Source organism: Sardina pilchardus, chromosome 1 (genome assembly GCF_963854185.1).
Source record: "Sardina pilchardus chromosome 1, fSarPil1.1, whole genome shotgun sequence".
NCBI lineage: Eukaryota > Metazoa > Chordata > Actinopteri > Clupeiformes > Clupeidae > Sardina > Sardina pilchardus.
The window spans coordinates 41,889,268-41,906,829 of NC_084994.1; the positions used below are offsets into that span (position 1 = coordinate 41,889,268).

General features: G+C 44.0%; 1 protein-coding gene across 1 annotated transcript; it reads right to left on the reverse strand.

Annotated features, from left to right (window-relative positions):
- Positions 1–5,559: 5,559 nt before the first annotated feature.
- On the reverse strand, positions 5,560–16,458 carry LOC134090440 (syntaxin-10). Its single transcript, XM_062544254.1, has 8 exons — positions 16,368–16,458; positions 15,106–15,275; positions 14,188–14,282; positions 12,890–12,952; positions 12,458–12,559; positions 11,660–11,766; positions 9,514–9,608; positions 5,560–8,238 (listed from the first exon to the last, which is right to left on the reverse strand). The coding sequence occupies exons 1-8, from the start codon at positions 16,400–16,402 to the stop codon at positions 8,162–8,164; spliced, it is 744 nt and encodes a 247-aa protein (XP_062400238.1). The 5' UTR covers positions 16,403–16,458; the 3' UTR covers positions 5,560–8,161.
- Positions 16,459–17,562: the final 1,104 nt, after the last annotated feature.

Genomic DNA, 17,562 nt, shown 5'->3' on the forward strand with positions numbered 1-17,562 from the left:
TATGTATGTGGTATGCTGAATGCGCATGCCTGTAAGAGTGTGAGTTTGTGCTTGTGTGCTCTTGTGCTTTTCGTGTGTTCGTGTGTGTGTGTCTCTCTCTCTCTGTGTGTGCTTGTGTGTGTGTGTGTGTGCGTCCGCTATAAGCAGTAAGCCGAGTGTCTATGTGTGCTTGTGTCTGGCTATGTAAGCTGAATGTGTGCATTTGTGTCTGGCTTTTGTGTGCTGAATGCGCATGTCTCTCATAGTGTGTGGGTGGTATGGGTGTGCGGCTGTATGCAGAGAGAGGGAGAGAGGGAGGGTGTGTGTGTGTGTGTGTGTGTGTGTGTGTGCGTGTGTGTGTGTGTGCGTGCGTGTGTGTGCGTGTAGATGCTGGGATGAGAGTGCTCTGTTTGTTTTTGTCTGACTCAGTGAGGGAGACATACAGTGCAGACAGCAAGCTGAGGAGGGGGAAGGGAATGGATCTTTAGTGAGGAGATGGAGACCCACACACACACACGCACATATATTTACATATAGAAATCATGCATATATATATATATATATATATATATATATATATATATATATATATATATATGTACAGTATACTCACTGTCCAGATGATGGGATCAAACACTTTTTATTGAACAAACCATCAAATCCCACTGAAGTCTTAATCTGATTACGCTGCTTAGTTTTTTTAATTTTATTTTTATTCTGTTCGAGTGTTTCAAATCTTTTTTAGTTTTATGACCTACATAATCCTGTGCCATGTGTGAGCGAAAGCACAAGGGCAAGAAAATGGAGGCTGCGGAGACCGTGAGCATAAATCAGTTGGCATGTGTGCGTGCGTGCATGCATTCATGTGTGTGCTACTGCTGATGTGCATGCCTGCGTGTCAAAGCATGCATATGAGTGTGTGTGTATGAGAGTGTGTGTATGAGAGTGTGTGTGAGTGCGCGCTTGCTCCTGTTCCCTTGTCTAAACAACAGATGGGACTGCTGAAGTGTGTGTGAGTGTGTGTGTGTGTGTGAGGGGTACCGTTCCCCCCCAGGAGACTTCCGCCTGATTTTGTGTGTGTGTGTGTGTGTGTTTGTGTGTGTTATCTGCACCTTGTTCTTTCCCCTTACAAAGTGAGCAAAAGAGGCCACATGGTGGCCATGTCAAAGGCTTGGACCGGCCCCTTAAGGAATGTACAGAACTGCAAGAGAAGAGACTTCTGACGCGCGTTTGTATATTTAGTGATGAGACTGTATGGGCTGGCCTCCGGGCAGACATATTTTTCTGTACTGTAGTCGACTGTTGACGGGAGAATCTATAAGAACAGAGTCGGTTGGGGTGGGGTGGGGTGGGGACAGTGGAAGTAAGTGAGAGAGATGGGGGGTGGGCGGGGGGGGGGGGGGGGGGGTCAGGGAATTTGTTTAAACTGTCTCCTGAGGTGGACAAGGTGTTGCAGTGTAAAGTACCGTCACTTGAATAGCAGTCGGTCGGGGGGAAGTGAGGAGAGGGGGAACCAAGGGGGACCATTGGCTGGCCTTCGTCAGTAAAGATAAATATTTGTACTTGTTTTTGAGTTTGAGTTTATGCGTCTGCGTGGCTTGGCCAGACTTTTATATTGTTTCGTGAGTGGGGGTGGGCGCAGTGCTTTGGAGACTCTGAAGGGAGATGTATGTGATGTATGTTTGTCCGTTTTAGATTCTTTTTTTATCCTTTGTTTTGATATATTGAAAAGTGTTTTTCTTCTGAGAATGAGTGATTGATGGGAGCTCAGCGTGGCTCATACGGAGATTGCTACTGAAGTACTTGTAAGAATACGAGAGGATGAAAGAGCTATGGGAGAACTCTGAGCACACATAAAGACGCAAAAGGAGCTCAATTTTTGTATGGTCCAAAAAGAAAGGAAAAGAAATGTCAAGGGAGAGCTTTGTAGAAATTCAGATTTAAGTAGTTTTTTTTATATATATATCTTAACTTAACAACTCTTATCGCTTGTTTTCTCTCCAAAACAGATCATAGTAAAAGTAGTGCTATGTTCATTAATAGATGCTACTAATTCCACATTAACCCAAAAGATAGCTTTGCCAATTTACCATAGAGGAATGATACAAAAATGTATACTTGCTAGAAAGGCAAAAGAACCACATATTTTGAGTATGACTGATGAATCGACCAGTACTGGGTGGGATTCAGTTCAAAGCTGGGTGAGAGTCTTGAAGATTGTGTACTAAATTGTTTTGGGAGGGTAGAGGAATTTTTAAAAATACAAAAAAAATGGCATTTTGTAAGGCAGAAGCACAGACAGGGAGGCGTAATTGTGAGGGGTGTTGTTCTGTTCCTGTCTGATAGGAATGTATATATACTTTATCTACTTGCGTCATTGGATTTCAATCAATAATAGGGGAGTGGGGTGTGTTGGCCAGCACTCTATGAAATGGGCATGAGGGGTTGGGCCATGTGAGGTGCCACATCAGTCCAGCAGGGGGCAGCACAGTCCCACCTCCCCTTGAGAAGGTGGCTCTCTGCCTATGGAGAAGCTGGCCTTTCCACTGGTCTGGGCTCATAGTAGCCCCACTGGATGACCAGGTTTGAGTGAAGCAAGGAACGGTTGCTGGGAAATGGACCTCGAGACTGTAGAAAAGCACAGAAAAGAAACCCAAGCACCTGATCTTCTATTTTTTTTATTTTTTTATCTTTTTTGTTTTTCTTGTTTTTGTTTTGACACCAAATTTTCTACGCCTAAATGAAAAATGAAATAAATAATAATAAGTCACCACCACACCAGAGAGTAATCTGGTTTGAATGATTTTGCCAAATGTCAGTGACTCCGTTTTGGGGTTTTCTAATGTAAATCGTACGGCCAGTGTCTATAACCTGCTGCTTTCTTTCATAGTGACCTGAGGCAAGTTGGTTTGCATGGTACCATGCAAGCAGGAGTGTTGGAGGAATCACTATTTAAAAATAATAATGAGAAAAAAAACTTGTGGGAGAGAAAATGTAATATGGATATCCCAAATCAACACTTTGTATTAAGATATTTTTTAAACTTTTATTTTTGTTTTTTTTAATGCCATTGTAATGTAAACGAGATGAAAGACTTGAGGGTTTACTGGGGTCTAGGTAAGGCACTGGGGAAGCACAGATGTTATTGGAAAGAATGAGACTTTGGTAGAGGTTGTAATTCTGAACGAGCTGAAGCTCCTGTATCTTGAGAAAATCTTTTTGTCTTGTGTCTTCATTTTTCTAAAAAAAACAAAAAAAAACATAAACAAAAACAAAAACAAAAAAAACTTAAACCATGTCACCTTTTCTCTTACACACACATATACAGAAGGAGAGAGAGGAAGTTTATGAATAGAAACATAAGCACCTTCGGGTGAGAGCCCATCGAGATGGGCCAGTACCTCTGCACCTTTCTGATCTGATCTCTCCCAAGCTGTAGTGTGTGCAGACGGTGTCAGAAGTGGGGTTCGATTACTACCAGGAAGGGGGAAAAAACTGACCTGCTTTTGTTATTCGTTTGGCTAATTTCCTTTTATACGATGATGATTTTTGTGTTTTCTTCTTATTTTCATTTCTTTTTGTAACCTCGTTGTAAAAAAAAAAAAAAAGAAAGAAAAAAAAACTCCCCACTACACCCGCCATCCGATGTGGGTTCCAGTAGTAAGTGGTGTGGACACCAGGGTGGAGATTTGGGTTTGGAGAGAGTGCAGAGGGAGGGGATTGTTGTCCTCCTCAAGAGATTGGGGAATGGGGGGGAGGTGGGGTTCTCAATGCAGCACTTGCTAAGTAATGTGGACTTGAGATGTGAGATGTGGATGGAGAGCTGATTAACCAAGTTTGGTGTTTTTTTTTTCCTTCTTTATTTTGCTTTCAGAAAAACAAAATGACAAAAAAAAAAGTTTTTCTTTTTTTTTCTTTAAAGGGTGGTTAGCTTCATCCTGAGCTACACCTGTCTGTATTATCCATCTGACCCTCCCCCCCTCCTCCTTCATCCCCCTCTCTCTCTCTCTCTCTCTCTTCCCTGAATCCCTTCTGCACTGCGGCCTGATGCTCCTTGTATGTTCTCCCCTATACGCGCTCCAGATGTGTGTGCATTTCGCTAACAGCAACCTTGTAGACTTCTATCCAGTCATACGACACGTTATCCTGCTTTTTTTCTTCCGGGGCCTTTCCGGACAACACCAGAGACATCAGCCCGAGGGCACTGAAAGGCTCACAATATATATATATATATATACATACAGTACATACAGACACACACACACACATGCAGGAGATATGTGTGTGTGTGGACCTACCTCCCACCACCCCCCTCTGCCACTTGGACAGTCCTCAACAAGCTCCCCGCTTCCTCTTGAGTCAGATAACGGCCATCAGAAAGACCACAATAAACCTCCTCACCTGTTGGTGCTGCTGCTGCTGCTGCTGTACAGCAACATTTCTCTCCTAGGGTTAGTTTCTTTCTACTTTCTACTTTGTGTCAAAACAAAGACTCCCCTCAATCCGAAGTTTACAGTTTTAAAAAAGGTTTTTAAACTTGAGGGGCAAAAACAAACAAAACAAACAAACAAACAAACAAAAAAATGTGTAGAGTGGGCCAGTGTGAGTGTGAAAGTGAGGGGGGAGTGTTACCTCAAATATTTAGGGCAGAGGGACTGTGTCGCTACGGCAACAGAGAGGGCTTCTTCTCTTGCTTTGCGATGTCTCTGGTGTGGTCCGGGCTCCTCCGACCTCTCTCTCTCTCTCCCCCACACTATAAATACATAAATATATATAAATATATATAGAAAATATATATATATATATACTGTACATTATACATAGAAGCACTAATGAAGTTTGATTGTTAGTTGTGCACTCACAAGCATGAGGTATTAAAAAAAAAAGAAACAACCTTACCCTTCCCCCCGAATCGCTTTTTACTTTAATGGGGAGGGGGGGATCAAATGCAGTAGTGTCTACTGATGTCAAAGACCCACCCCAACACCCCCCCCCCCCCCCCCCCTTCTCCTGTCATTAACCCATGTGTCCCGATCCCCAGGTACATGCCAGTGTTTATTCTGTGTTCCAAGTGCCAATAACTTTGTGAATTCCTTACTGTGACCCAATAATAAGAAATTATAATTGCACATTAACTACTGTAAAAAAAATGTGGGGAAAAGGAAAAAAATCTGAATATCTTAATAAAAAGGTTTGTAACAAATAACAGCCTCGGTTGTCAGTTCCTGTCTGTGCTACACCACAGTAAATTGCAGCATTTCATTCAGCCGACATCCATCAAAACACTGTTAAAATCAAATTCATCTGTCATGTGGCTCTCTCAGGTCAGGTATCAAGTTAATTCAGCATGTTCACATATTTTTGAAGATATTGAACAGACAAAGCAAGGAGTTGTAATTGAGTGCTCAACTGTAGTTCTGTTTCGCTCATCTGATTACTGCAGAAACCACAGCAGGCCTTCAGTACATGCTCAGTGGTCAAACACAACAGCACACAGGTAGACAGGGTTCCTAGTTCTGTAGATGATTCACTGTAGATCACACTGAGTGAGAAGTCATCCAGACAAACAAAAAAGACAAATTAAAAGCCATGTATTTGTTTATTATGACAAGTCTGCCCAGTTTCACAACAAACAACAAATGACAAATGTTTCAAATACAGTCTTTACATTTACAAAAGGGTATATAGCACAATTTTTGTACAATTCCTCCTTAATAATCTCAGTAACATCTTTAAATGGATTGTTAACTACGGAGGCAGTGGAGCAGAAAAAAAAAAAAAAAATGCTGTTCAGCCATATGTAGTATCAACGGAAGCAGTAGTAACTGTACCAAATGGTAAATGAAGGCAATTAAATATCTCCCATCAAGAACTCTTTCAAAATAAAATCCCGAGCAGCTTTCCTAGAAGTAGTGCATGCTGGAAATGCCGACAGTCCTCCACTATCAAGCCAAATACAGTTGAGACCTTGCATTTGGGGGGACTCACGTATGCACGCACCATGCTCTCTGACAGCAGGACAAGTCCTTGGGTAGGCTGGATCAAGGCTGGATTCAAGGTACAAGTTCGTCAACTGAGTTTCCCAATGGCTAGATTGTATCTTGTGCCCTTTCGAACTCCAAGCGCTACGATGGCGATGAAAAAATGTCTGGCGTGGGACAGACGAGGCCAGAACAGGCTAGCTAGGTAGACACGAATGCCCACCGTAGGTGAGCAAATGAATGAATGCACAAAAGCAGACAAAAAAAACACACACACACACACGCAATCACATAAAGGCATTTTGTCATAGCCTACTGATTACATTCTCTTCTGATGGATTGGCAGGCTAACAGTAATGTGATATGATGAACACAGACCACTGGCACAGGGTGTTGGTGATATGGAGGAGACATCACATCTTGGCCACGTGACTACAGACTTCCTGTGTCTTTTAGCCACTATCCACGGGCAGTGGAGCTCATTGTTGTTCACACAGGAATTTCCTGTCGGGAGTTCTGTAAGGACTGGGCAAGTCCAGGCATAAGAGAGTGGCCTTCTGCTTAGATTTAAAAAAATATGTTGTCAATTATGAAGTTTTTTTTTTGGTAAGACTATGAGATACTGACATGGCCAAATCAGATAGCTTGGACTTTAAAGCGCCTGAAAATTCTAGGAATGGGAACCTGGCACCATCCCTCTCCTCCTGTTCAATGCACACTCTGGGCCACAGGGGTCAGGAGCGCAGAAGGCGTGTTCTCACTGTATATTCGTTCCTAAAAGGCAGCTCTCCTGACATCACTGTTATGATGCATGTGTTTGTTTTTAAGTTAGTAGTGGGGCTCTTAAGAGGCAAAAACAAAAAAAGCAAGGCCAGCTGTGACACACACGCACACATACATACACACACACTAACATACACCCACACACAATCAAAAATGTGTTACAGAAATCATTGATGTTAGTAGATATTTTCTGTATATAAAACAGTCTACGCTCCCGCTTTTAGAAATTGAGCGATTCATATAAATGAAAATATAACACAAGGTTTGTACAGTATGAAATAATTTTGGCAAGGAGTCATAATATTTCAGGGGCCATCAAATAGGGGCATACATGTTAAGGCATAATCTGACCAAAAATGACACAAATGGGTCTGAATGAAGGAGCCAGGGAACATGGATAGAAGATGTTTCTTAATACTATGTTCTACCATGCTGCTCCATGCAGGATAGCTTGGCATGGGAACTGATGAAATGTGCTTTAACTCTCAAGCTGCCCCCTTCCCTGGCAATGCTCCATCAGAGCTGCACAAAAATCGTACCTGAGGTGAAGGCCTTTCTTAAAAAAAAAAAAAAAAAAAAGAAACAAAAAATTGCATTACCTTTCTTCTCTCAAAGAAGAAGCCAGTTGTTTCAACGACACAAAACTCCCCATGAAGGGGGCATTTGGGGTACAGTTTAAGCTTACACCGGTAATAACCACTAGAGGGAGCTGGCAGCCAATTGTGCTTGTGTTGCCAGGCCATCTAGTAGCCTCTGAGTACAAACAGCAGACACACCATAATAAGCACAAACTAATGCAGAGGACAGGAGGGGACACCAAGCCCGCAGCATTCTTCAGCTCAGCGATACAATCCGTGGAGCAAAGTGTTTCAGATTTGTGTATGTCTTACTTGGTGCATTGGTTACAGGAGACATATCCTTAAGGCAACACTGACTCCCAGTACCGCCTTTCTGCGTAGCAGGTACCGGTCTTTAAAATACACATCATTTGTTTAGGCCTGGATTTTTGTTTTTAAAAAATAGAATAAAAATGAAGGACAATAACCTTTTGAATCTGTTCAAGTCCAGCTGTTGCTCATTCTTGAGGAATCCTTCACAGGCCATGTTCGAGAGTTATACCAGAACCATTCTCATTCAACAGAGGAAGGGAGGGAGGCAGGAAGTTAAGGGAAAAAAATATATATAACACACCTCTCTCTCTCTCTTTCTCTCCCCTCCTCTGTTCTGGAGGTTCAGACAGAGGAGGAACAGCGTGAGGAGAAGAAGAGAAAGGGTTCTTGAAGGGTTCTTGAAGGTTCTTCTCTCTCACGCGTCCTCGCCTCACTCTTCACTCCTCGTCCTCTCCGCTGTCCTCAGGGTCATGGGCAGGAAATGGCTGGTATGGCCGAGACAATGTTGGAGACGGAGAGCGCCGGCTCTCATAGAGCGAACAAGAGGATGAGCACCACCAGGATGATGATGACGAGGGCGCCGATGGCACACCACTGCCGCCGACCTGAAAGAGAAGACGCGCCACATCTGGTCAAACGCCTGAGGTGCGTTCAAATTCGCAAACATAGGGAAACGTTCGAGGAGAACATGTTTTCTTTTTTTTTTTTTTTTTAAGTATATTTTTTGGCCTTTTTGCCTTTATTATGATAGGACAGTGGAGAGGTAGACAGGAAACAAGTGGGAGAGAGAGATGGGGTGGGATCGGGATATGACCGCAGGCCGGATTCGAACCTGGGTCCCCGTGGGCACTCGGATCCGTAAATGGTATGGACGCTGTAGCCTGCTGCGCCACAGCGCCCCCGAGAACATGTTTTCTTTGAACTGTTTATTTGAACGATTTGATGTTAACCTTCCAGTAATTGCATTGTTGCGTTCGTCACACTCACGTCCAGTTCCACTGTATGATTGCGGCGCACCACCTCCTCAGACTGTTTGCGATTGTTAGCAAACGTTCGCCAAAAACTCAAGGCTAACGGAATACTGTTTGCGAACGTTCGCAAACGTTCGCCTGTGTTCGCCTAAGTTCGGTGAACTTGAACGCACCTCTGGTCAAACACCTGGTCAAACCACAGAGTCTCTGGTCCCAAAACACTGGCTCCCCCTCCAGCTAGATGAGTGGTGTGGGCGCGCCTGGTTTTTAAAGTCTGATCTGAGGTCTGTTGATGCCTGCTGTGCTGTCTAGCAAATTACTATTGCTGGTACCACATCGTGGACAAAAACAAAGCAATAATTGGAAACTGAAGCACAGCAAGGAGATGCATGGAAGAGACATGATGCTGAAGTGGATTTGAAACAGAGCTTTTAAATGCTAATTCACGTCACAGGTTGACCCATAGTCCCAGTGCTCCAGCCATAGGAGCCCAGCGAGTCTTGCTCTGAGACGCAATTACCATTTGGCCTGAAAGGAAGATTAAAGTCGCTATAAACTATTCTATTTAGGGATTTGAGTGTGTGAACTGTGGCAGTGTTTACTAAACTGCAATCAGTCTAGAGGATTGGTACCCAGATCAAAGATTTAACGCTAAAACTGATGGTTAAGTTCTCTCTCACAACACTCACTTCAACAGAATAAAGCAAACCGGACTCATGCTTTCACTAGATTTCATGTTTACGGTACATTTTATACCGTAAACATGAAATCCAGGGAAAGCATTGAACACACTGATGGCATCGCAAATGAGGGCTTGCTGTTTGTGTATGTGAGCGTGTGTGTGTGCGTGTGTGTGTGTGTGTGTGTGTGTGTGGCAGGGGACATACGAGCTGAGCAACACAAACTTACTACTGGTCATGTGAGACACCTTCTCCATCTTCTTCAACACCGAGTCCATCCTCGAGCCTGTCTGATCCATCTCCTCACTGAACTCCCCTAACATACTGCAGCAGAGAGAGAGAGAGATAGAGAAAGAAAGAGAGAGAGAGAGAGAGAGAGAGGGGATGAAATGATAAAGTGTGAATGAGAGATTGTTGTGTACCACATCCTCTTGACTTGAACCTGAACATCCAAGCCACAGCAGTGAGCTACAAGAAACCGATACCATCAGCGCAGTCACAGTTAACTGTACTGCCACTAGCATTTTAAAAAACAGGGTGGTTGAAATGTTGACAAGCTGAAACACAGCCACCTCCCTGGGCTCACGATAAACACAGCAGGTCATTAGGTCAACACGCTAGCATACACTTCTGAGAAATAACACAAACAAACAGAAATGATTGAGAACACATAACACTGAGATGTTTGCCAGGTAGACTTCTGCTATTTAAACACCGTCCTCAGACATTATTGTGTTTATTTACATGTTGCCTGTTTTAACAAACTAGCTAGAGGACACCAAATAACAGCAAAGCTAATCAAAATTCCCTAGCAAGCTACCCACTGTGTTTTGGTAATAATATATTCGTCATACCGTGGACGGTGTTACGTTAGCATGAATACCTAAATGAGGGACAGCACAATTAATTACCTGTACAAATACCCACAATGCCTATATATGGGACAGTAGTATAACCAGATTCAGGCCTTTGTTTATTTTTCGAGGTCAGATGCAGCTCTGTTTACAGTCACACAGCATTCTCTCCCGGTCAAGGTAGGCTCGCCTTAATACCCAGACTACTGAGTCACGGGAGCAGACGGAGCGCATTGTTTAACTCCGTGGCGGCGGACGATCAGTGAAACTGCTCTGAAAATCATCAAGAGTCTTTAGAAGAAAAGAACAAAACACGCAGTAGATTCTGTCACTCAAGGAGCTGCTGTGACGAGTCTCGACTTGGCTCGCTCTAAAAGGTGCGCCCTACTTGAGACGTGTCCAACTATCTGCCTATCCCGGTATCCCCGATTAACCTCTGCAGCAGATCTCATGACTCAATGTTAGGGACTTGTAGTCACACAAAGTGTGGCATCTAACCATGGATGAGCTGTCAGGAATATCATCTCAATTATCTCCTTTGATCCCCTTTAACCCCCATCTTCATAATGCTTTTGTCATCTACCACAGAACTTGCTCCCAGTGAAACTGGGAGATGACATCAGTGCGGGTGTGGCAGCGTGCGGTGCATGTAGCGGCATGCCGGCTTACTCAGCATAGCTGAGCACAACATGACAAAGTGCTCATTCACTCCTCCCATCGCAAATGGTTTGCAGCGAGCTATAGCCTGCGTCAGCTGGGAAACAGCTGAGGCATCAAGTCCTTTTTCCAACAGCCTATTGGCCACTGGGCTCTTGTCTATTCCTCCCTTTCCAAAGATGTTTAATATAATAACAGATGTTCAAATCAAGAGCGAGCGTGACCAGCACTGTTGTTATTGAAAACGGAGAGGTCTCCACACATAGCTTTTGCTGGCATGCCCTGTTGAATTCCCTTGAGATAGTATTCTAGTATAACAGGAATGAGCTATTCCCTCTAAGACCTGCAAAAACATGTCCACTTTGAGATATACAGTGCCAGATTGAGCACGCAATGTGTTTTTCGACATAATAATTGTTTTCCTTAGTCTTTAGAGTTCACTACTCACAAAAATGTATCTGACTTTCGGGTGAGATGTAATGTTTCAGTACAAAAAGTTCGGAAACATTGAACTGTTGGACGTGCACATTCCAAAGTTTTGTGAAGATCACATTCATTTCACCTGTAAAGGTTATAGTGGATCTTAAGATTCATCCTGAAATTTCACCCGAGAGCCGTATATCCCTGACTTTCTGTGAGTAGTGTATACTCAGCTGAACAGGCTGACAGGCTGACATCAGTGTTGAGATGTGGTGGTGGTCGTGGTGGTTTTCGACATAATAATTGTTGTTTTCCTTATAGCGAAAAACATTTTGTGTTGACTGTACAGCCCGAGCGTAGTATGTGGTACAATCAACTGAACAGAAGCAGGCTGAGATCAGTGCTGAGGTGTGGTGGTGGTGGTGGCGATTTTGAAAAACTCACACAGCCTGATCATCCAGCTCGTCTCCGATGCGTCCCGACATGTCCTTCAGCACGCGGATGCTGCCCGTCACCAGCTCCAGCTGCTCGTCCTGATCCTGCATGATCAACTGGAGTGGGGGTGGGGTGGGGGCAGGATGGGGTGGGGGGGTTCACCTAGGGTTAGGCTTACTGAACATTTTCACAAAATAGTATTCAAAAATAAAGTGTGTGGTTCTTCTTCAGGACTGTAAGATGCTACATATTTGTAGCACAGGCTACAAAATATCAGTGTGTGCTATGGCTACTATGCAAACAAGTGCCCAATGGTGGTGAATGATTTAGTGTGACACTGAGCAGTGTTTGAGTGGTTTGTACAATCTGTATGTGCATTTTATACTCTGTAAGACGGAAGGGAGCATTCTTTTATGTTCACAAGTACCCAATGGGGGTGAATGATTTAGTGTGCTATGGTTTGAGTGGTTTACCTTATTCTGCTGTGTGTGCATGTGAATGTGAAAAAGAGACAGGTCTGTACAATGCTACATACTTGTAGCATATATCAGTGTGTGCTATGGTTACTATGTACACAAGTACCCAATGGGGGTGAATGATTTAGTGTGCTATGGTTTGAGCGGCTTACCTGCTGCTGTGTGTGCGTGTGTGTGTGTGTGTGTGTGTGTGTGAGAAAGAGAGACAGGACTATACAATGCATATCTGTAGCACATGCTACAAAATATCAGTGTGTGCTATGGTTCCTGTGTACACAGGTACCCGATGGTGGTGAATGCTCTAGTGTGCGCTGTGGTTTGAGTGGTTCACCTGCTGCTGCTCCTGCTGCTCCTGGATGTAGCGGGAGTTGGCCGACACCAGGTGCGGCTCCAGACTGGTGTAGCGCTCCTGAGACGGGGCCGCCATCAGAGCCTGGGGGGGACAGGGACGGGGCAGGGGGCGCAGGTATTAACAACACTGTGTGTGTGTGTGTGTGTGTGTGTGTGTGTGTGTGTGTGTGTGTGTGTGTGTGAGTGAGTGAGTGAGTGAGTGAGTGAGTGAGAGAGAGAGAGAGAGTGTGTGTGTGTGTGAGAGAGAGAGAGGGGGTATGCTTGATAAAGAGACACAGTGAGTGTTTGTGTTTATTTGAGAGAGGAAGAGAGAGAGAGACAGAGAAAGAAAGAAAGAAAGAAAGAAAAAAGAAAAAGAAAGACAAAGTGAGAGAGAGAGAGAGAGAAAGTGATTGTACATGTGAATACTGACCTCTCTGTTCTTCTTCTCAGCTTGTGCCACAGCCGAGGGGCTGGAGAGCTGCTCCTTCATCTCCTGAAGACACACAAACACACCAGTATGACACAACAACACCACTACCACCACCACCACCACCACCACCACCACCACGCTGCTGTAGCCTCAATCACTGTGGCTTGTTTTGGCCTAAGACTGTGAGCGCCATCTGCATTCAAGCTCAAAACCCAAGTCGATCAGATAAAGTATATCATCGGGCTTTTCCATGGAATGTAAAGCTGTGGGTGTTGGTGCAGAACAGCGAGATAACTGAAAGGAATGCAAAACCTTGGAAACACCAAGTCCTTTGATGGCCCTGATCAGAGCTTGCTTACATGATAATTCCAGCGTATTGGTGATTCAGTCGGCCATGTTGTGCTGTGAAAACATTTATTTTATTTTTTCGGGCATGTTCCACCCACCTGGAGCATGGAACTATACAACCCACATCTGTCCTTCAAACTGCCACTTTAAGATAATTTTGAACTTGAACTAAAATTAGATGCCTACTTTGAAAATAGTGTATTTTAAAGAATGGTACAGTCTGCAAGGACAGAGGTACTGGGGGTAGGGATACTGCCTTAAAAAACCAAACCAAAACTAGATGACTAGAAGACTAGTTGTATGACTTAAAAATAAATAATGAAATAAATACTTCAGAAAAATGGCGTCATAATACTTAGTAGACGCCACAACTGTTCTGTTTCACAGACAGAACCACCAGCGGAACTGACACAGGACAGGAAAGCTTGAGGTTGAGCTCAATGGGTGACGGCGGCCTCAGTAACTGGGTCAGGGCGGTAGTCTCGCATAAACAACCGCCTCAGAGCAGAGCTGAACGAGTCAACAATCACTTTCGGAAACGTTCTGGTTTGTGAATGACGCCTCTAATTTCACATGACACCTTCAGAGCCTAATGCAAGGGGGGGTATTTCTGGGCCTGGACTTAAGGGAACTTTTAGAAACCGTTATTTTTAAATATCTATTTTCAAATCTTAAATGGCCTAGCCCACTCTTGAATTCAGGAACAGTGCCTGAGAAATTTAAAGGGGCTGTGTTCTATGTTTTTAGTTAAAACATTTCAAAATGGCGATAACTAGCTACATAATATGACACAATTATTGTTTTGATGTCATGTCCAAAACATCCATGCTCTATGTTGCTGTCAAGAATTCTACATGTAAGCTTCTACATTTAAGCTCTGCATTTTCCATTGGGCGAGTTTCTGGGCCCCAAGTCAAGTGAGTTCTGGTTCCAACAGAGAGGTTCCTCACCTGAACAGACTGCCGGGTTCTCTCCACAAAGTCCCTCCTCTCCTGCAGCTCGTTCTCTCCCAGACGGAACTTTCCGGGGTTGGACTCGACGATGCCTGAGGCGCCGGTCAAGGCTGACAATGTTTTTGCTGTAAACATTCAATGTCAAAACTCTCTCGGCAGCATGTGGCTTTCCCTTGGTAATCCCCCTGTTGGGTCTGGTTTGAACACTCTAGACTACGCACTCCCACCTCAACTTTGGCCTTTACAGGGCAAGACCCACGAGCGTTGTTGACACATAAGAGCACGACACTCTGGACATGCCTTCACTTTTACAAATTTGAATCAGGGCAGCTATGAAAACAGGTTAAGTTATCGTTTAACTAAAAGATTTCTCACATAGCTTTAGAGGACACCCCTTATCTAGAATAACGAGAGTTTAATTTGTGAAACCACAATGTGATTTTGCATGAAACAAAGGGGTGTTTCTCTGACTGGTAGTTGTAACCTCCTCTCCTTCTTTTGACCATACACTGAATGTCATCACGTCATGGTGTGCTACTCTTATCTCACACCTGAAATTTCCTGTCTTTCTCTGAATACTACGCTTCTCTCAGATGTGACCTTCACAGTTCCCTTCAAAAAAAAAAAAACAAAGCACATTGTACAAATGCTCACTCCTGCCGTTCATACAACCTTAGACACAAATTATTGCACATCCACAGGCATGCACGTATCGACCCAAGTACAAACACACTTCCCTTATCCAACGCTACCTGACATCTCCCTCTCCCTCACATACATCTGTTTCACAGCATGCACATAAACACAAGCTGCACACTTCGACTCTCTTTAACAGACACATCCTCTCTGACAGAGAGACACACACACACACACACACACACACGCACACACTCTCTGTCTTGGCTTTGTGGATACTGATGGTCTCGTGCAGGTCCTCCAGGTCCCAGTCGATGGCGCGCAGGCAGTTGCGCAGCTCGTTGGTGCTCCAGTCCAGCTCATCCCTGCTGACCGGGGTGCCCTCCTGCAGCAGCTCCTCCCAGCGCTCAAACAGGCCCCTCGCCCGCGACAGGGCCTTCTGCACCTCCCTGAGCATACATACACACACACATACACACACACACACACGCGCACACGCACACGCACACGCACACGCGCACGCGCACACACACACACACACACACACACACACACACACACACACACACACACACACACACACACACACACACACACACACACACAGATCACACACAGATCACACACACACACATGTACGGTCAGGTTCTGCACACAGGTTGCTGTATTGATCAATATGGCTATATTAGAAATTAGAAGTGTACAAGTGTACTTCACTACTAAAGTTACATGATACTATTTAAGGTGTAGCATATATCAATATGCTTAAGCGAACTATGTAGTTGTATGTATATGTATGTTATGCTCCACAGCTTAACTGTTTGTTAAACTATTTGTACTAACTTTAAACAACACCCAGCGTTAGCCAGCAAGGCAGTGAGAGTGAGGCAACGTTGTTAAAATGTGACAAATGCATCAGCCAAATGTGTCAGTTTGCAGTGATTTCATAAACAGCACTGCAAACTCAGCTAATCGTGAACGCAAAGCCACAGCTTCATCGAGAGTGCACTTCGAGAAATCCAAGGTCGTGGACAGTTCTAGGGAACTGGACAGATTTCGCTGTAGTATCACCCAAACACGACCCAAACACCGCCACGCAGTCTCTGTGTGTACTTCACACTCCTATGCTATATCACAGCAGTCTGTTATCCGCTCTAGGGGCGCAGCTGTGATAAAAACTAAAAAGCTAACTTCACAAGACATTCCATTGGGTCTCAAAAGACAACAAATCGGCCAAATGGAGCTCAGATTTGCAAATATACTGTCTTTACGACATACAATGGACTATTTGTGCTGTTAAATTACTGAAATCGCATAGGCTACAGCAAAATAAGGGGTAACGTTAATCAGCAAGTCTACCCAGAATAGCTTTAGCTTTGTAAGCTAACAAGCTAATGTTAATGTTACCTGACAGAGCACGCGAAAGACCGTCGACGCTAAATGCCCGATGGAAATGTACCCAGTTGACAGACATGCAGCTGTCAAGAATCAAAATAAATGTAATTCTTTGTTATTTCGCGGGCGAAACTATGTCTGCTCACCCTTTCACCACGAAGAACGGGTCCTCCATCGACATGTTGCCTCTTTCCTGACAGGAACTGTAACAGTTGCTGTGCCTGCCCACCGCCAGCCCACTGCGTGCATGCGTAATACGCGTGGTCATTAATCACGTGACAAGTTAAAGCACTTTCCCTGTATCACATGGCAACATTGTATTTGTCAAGGAACTGCATGAAACAAATTAACAAAAAAACCTACAGTTACAGAGTAGCCACATTTTGAGACAGAATAAAGACATGAAACAATCGTTTATAGCATTTTGTTTATAGCAGTGTATAACATGTAAACTTTATTGAAACGTGTGTTTGATATTAATTCTACTTTACTAAAACTCTCTGAGCATGTATCCTCAATCACAAACATTAAGATCAGACCTTATCTGAAGATGCCATACAACCTCTTGTAGCCTACAGGCTATGCTTATTTCCAACTTGGACTGTTACAATTCATTGCTGGCTGACCTATTTGCTTGGCTAATGAGACCACCGGGCCTAGCTACAGTTAATTCAGAAAGCTGCAGCATGCCTGGTCTTTAATCAGCCAAAGAGGACATATAACTCCTCTCTTAGTTTCTCTGCATTGGCTTCCTATAGCAGACAAAATCAAAATCCCTCTCTGGCCTAAAGGACACTTACTGGATCTGCTCCATTCTACTTCAATTCCATGATCCATCTCTAAATCCCCAATCACCAACTCTGACAATCCTCTGATGGGCGCCTGTTGCTAGCCTGACGACGTCATACTCAATTCTTATCAGAATATGAGTCTGAAACTGCTCCATTCAGCTGCGATTATGGGGCGTGATTCAACCAATACAGTGCGGGGGGGATAGCTCTGCACTCCTTGGATAGACCAAACCAAACAGAACAAGTTATTGGCTGTCAGTATCTGCGAAATCTAAGACAGAAATATGTAGCAGGGTAGGCTATGGAAAACATCCTCCTTCGTTTTTAAAAATAATTCCTTCAAACTGTATGCAATGAACAGCTGGGGAAGTGTGTCGTTAACCCAACGAGCAAACAGACATTTTTAAACAAATGGGAACAACATCACCCAAACATGCTGTTTTAACTGGGTGAAAGTGAAACTGAAGTTTTCCCACATATCCTCGTTGGTCTAAGTGTTCAGAAATAGTTGTGCGAATCCGTGATAAAACCTCTGTTTCAATAGCTAAGA

Excerpts from the sequence above, each read along its gene's own strand:
- LOC134090440 (XM_062544254.1), bottom strand. The coding sequence starts at position 16,402 with ATGTCGATGGAGGACCCGTTCTTCGTGGTGAAAGG. Across the intron at positions 14,283-15,105 it reads GGACCTGCACGAGACCATCA|GCATCGTCGAGTCCAACCCC; the intron begins GTATCCACAAAG and ends CCGGCGCCTCAG. Across the intron at positions 12,560-12,889 it reads CTGAGAAGAAGAACAGAGAG|GCTCTGATGGCGGCCCCGTC; the intron begins GTCAGTATTCAC and ends TGTCCCCCCCAG.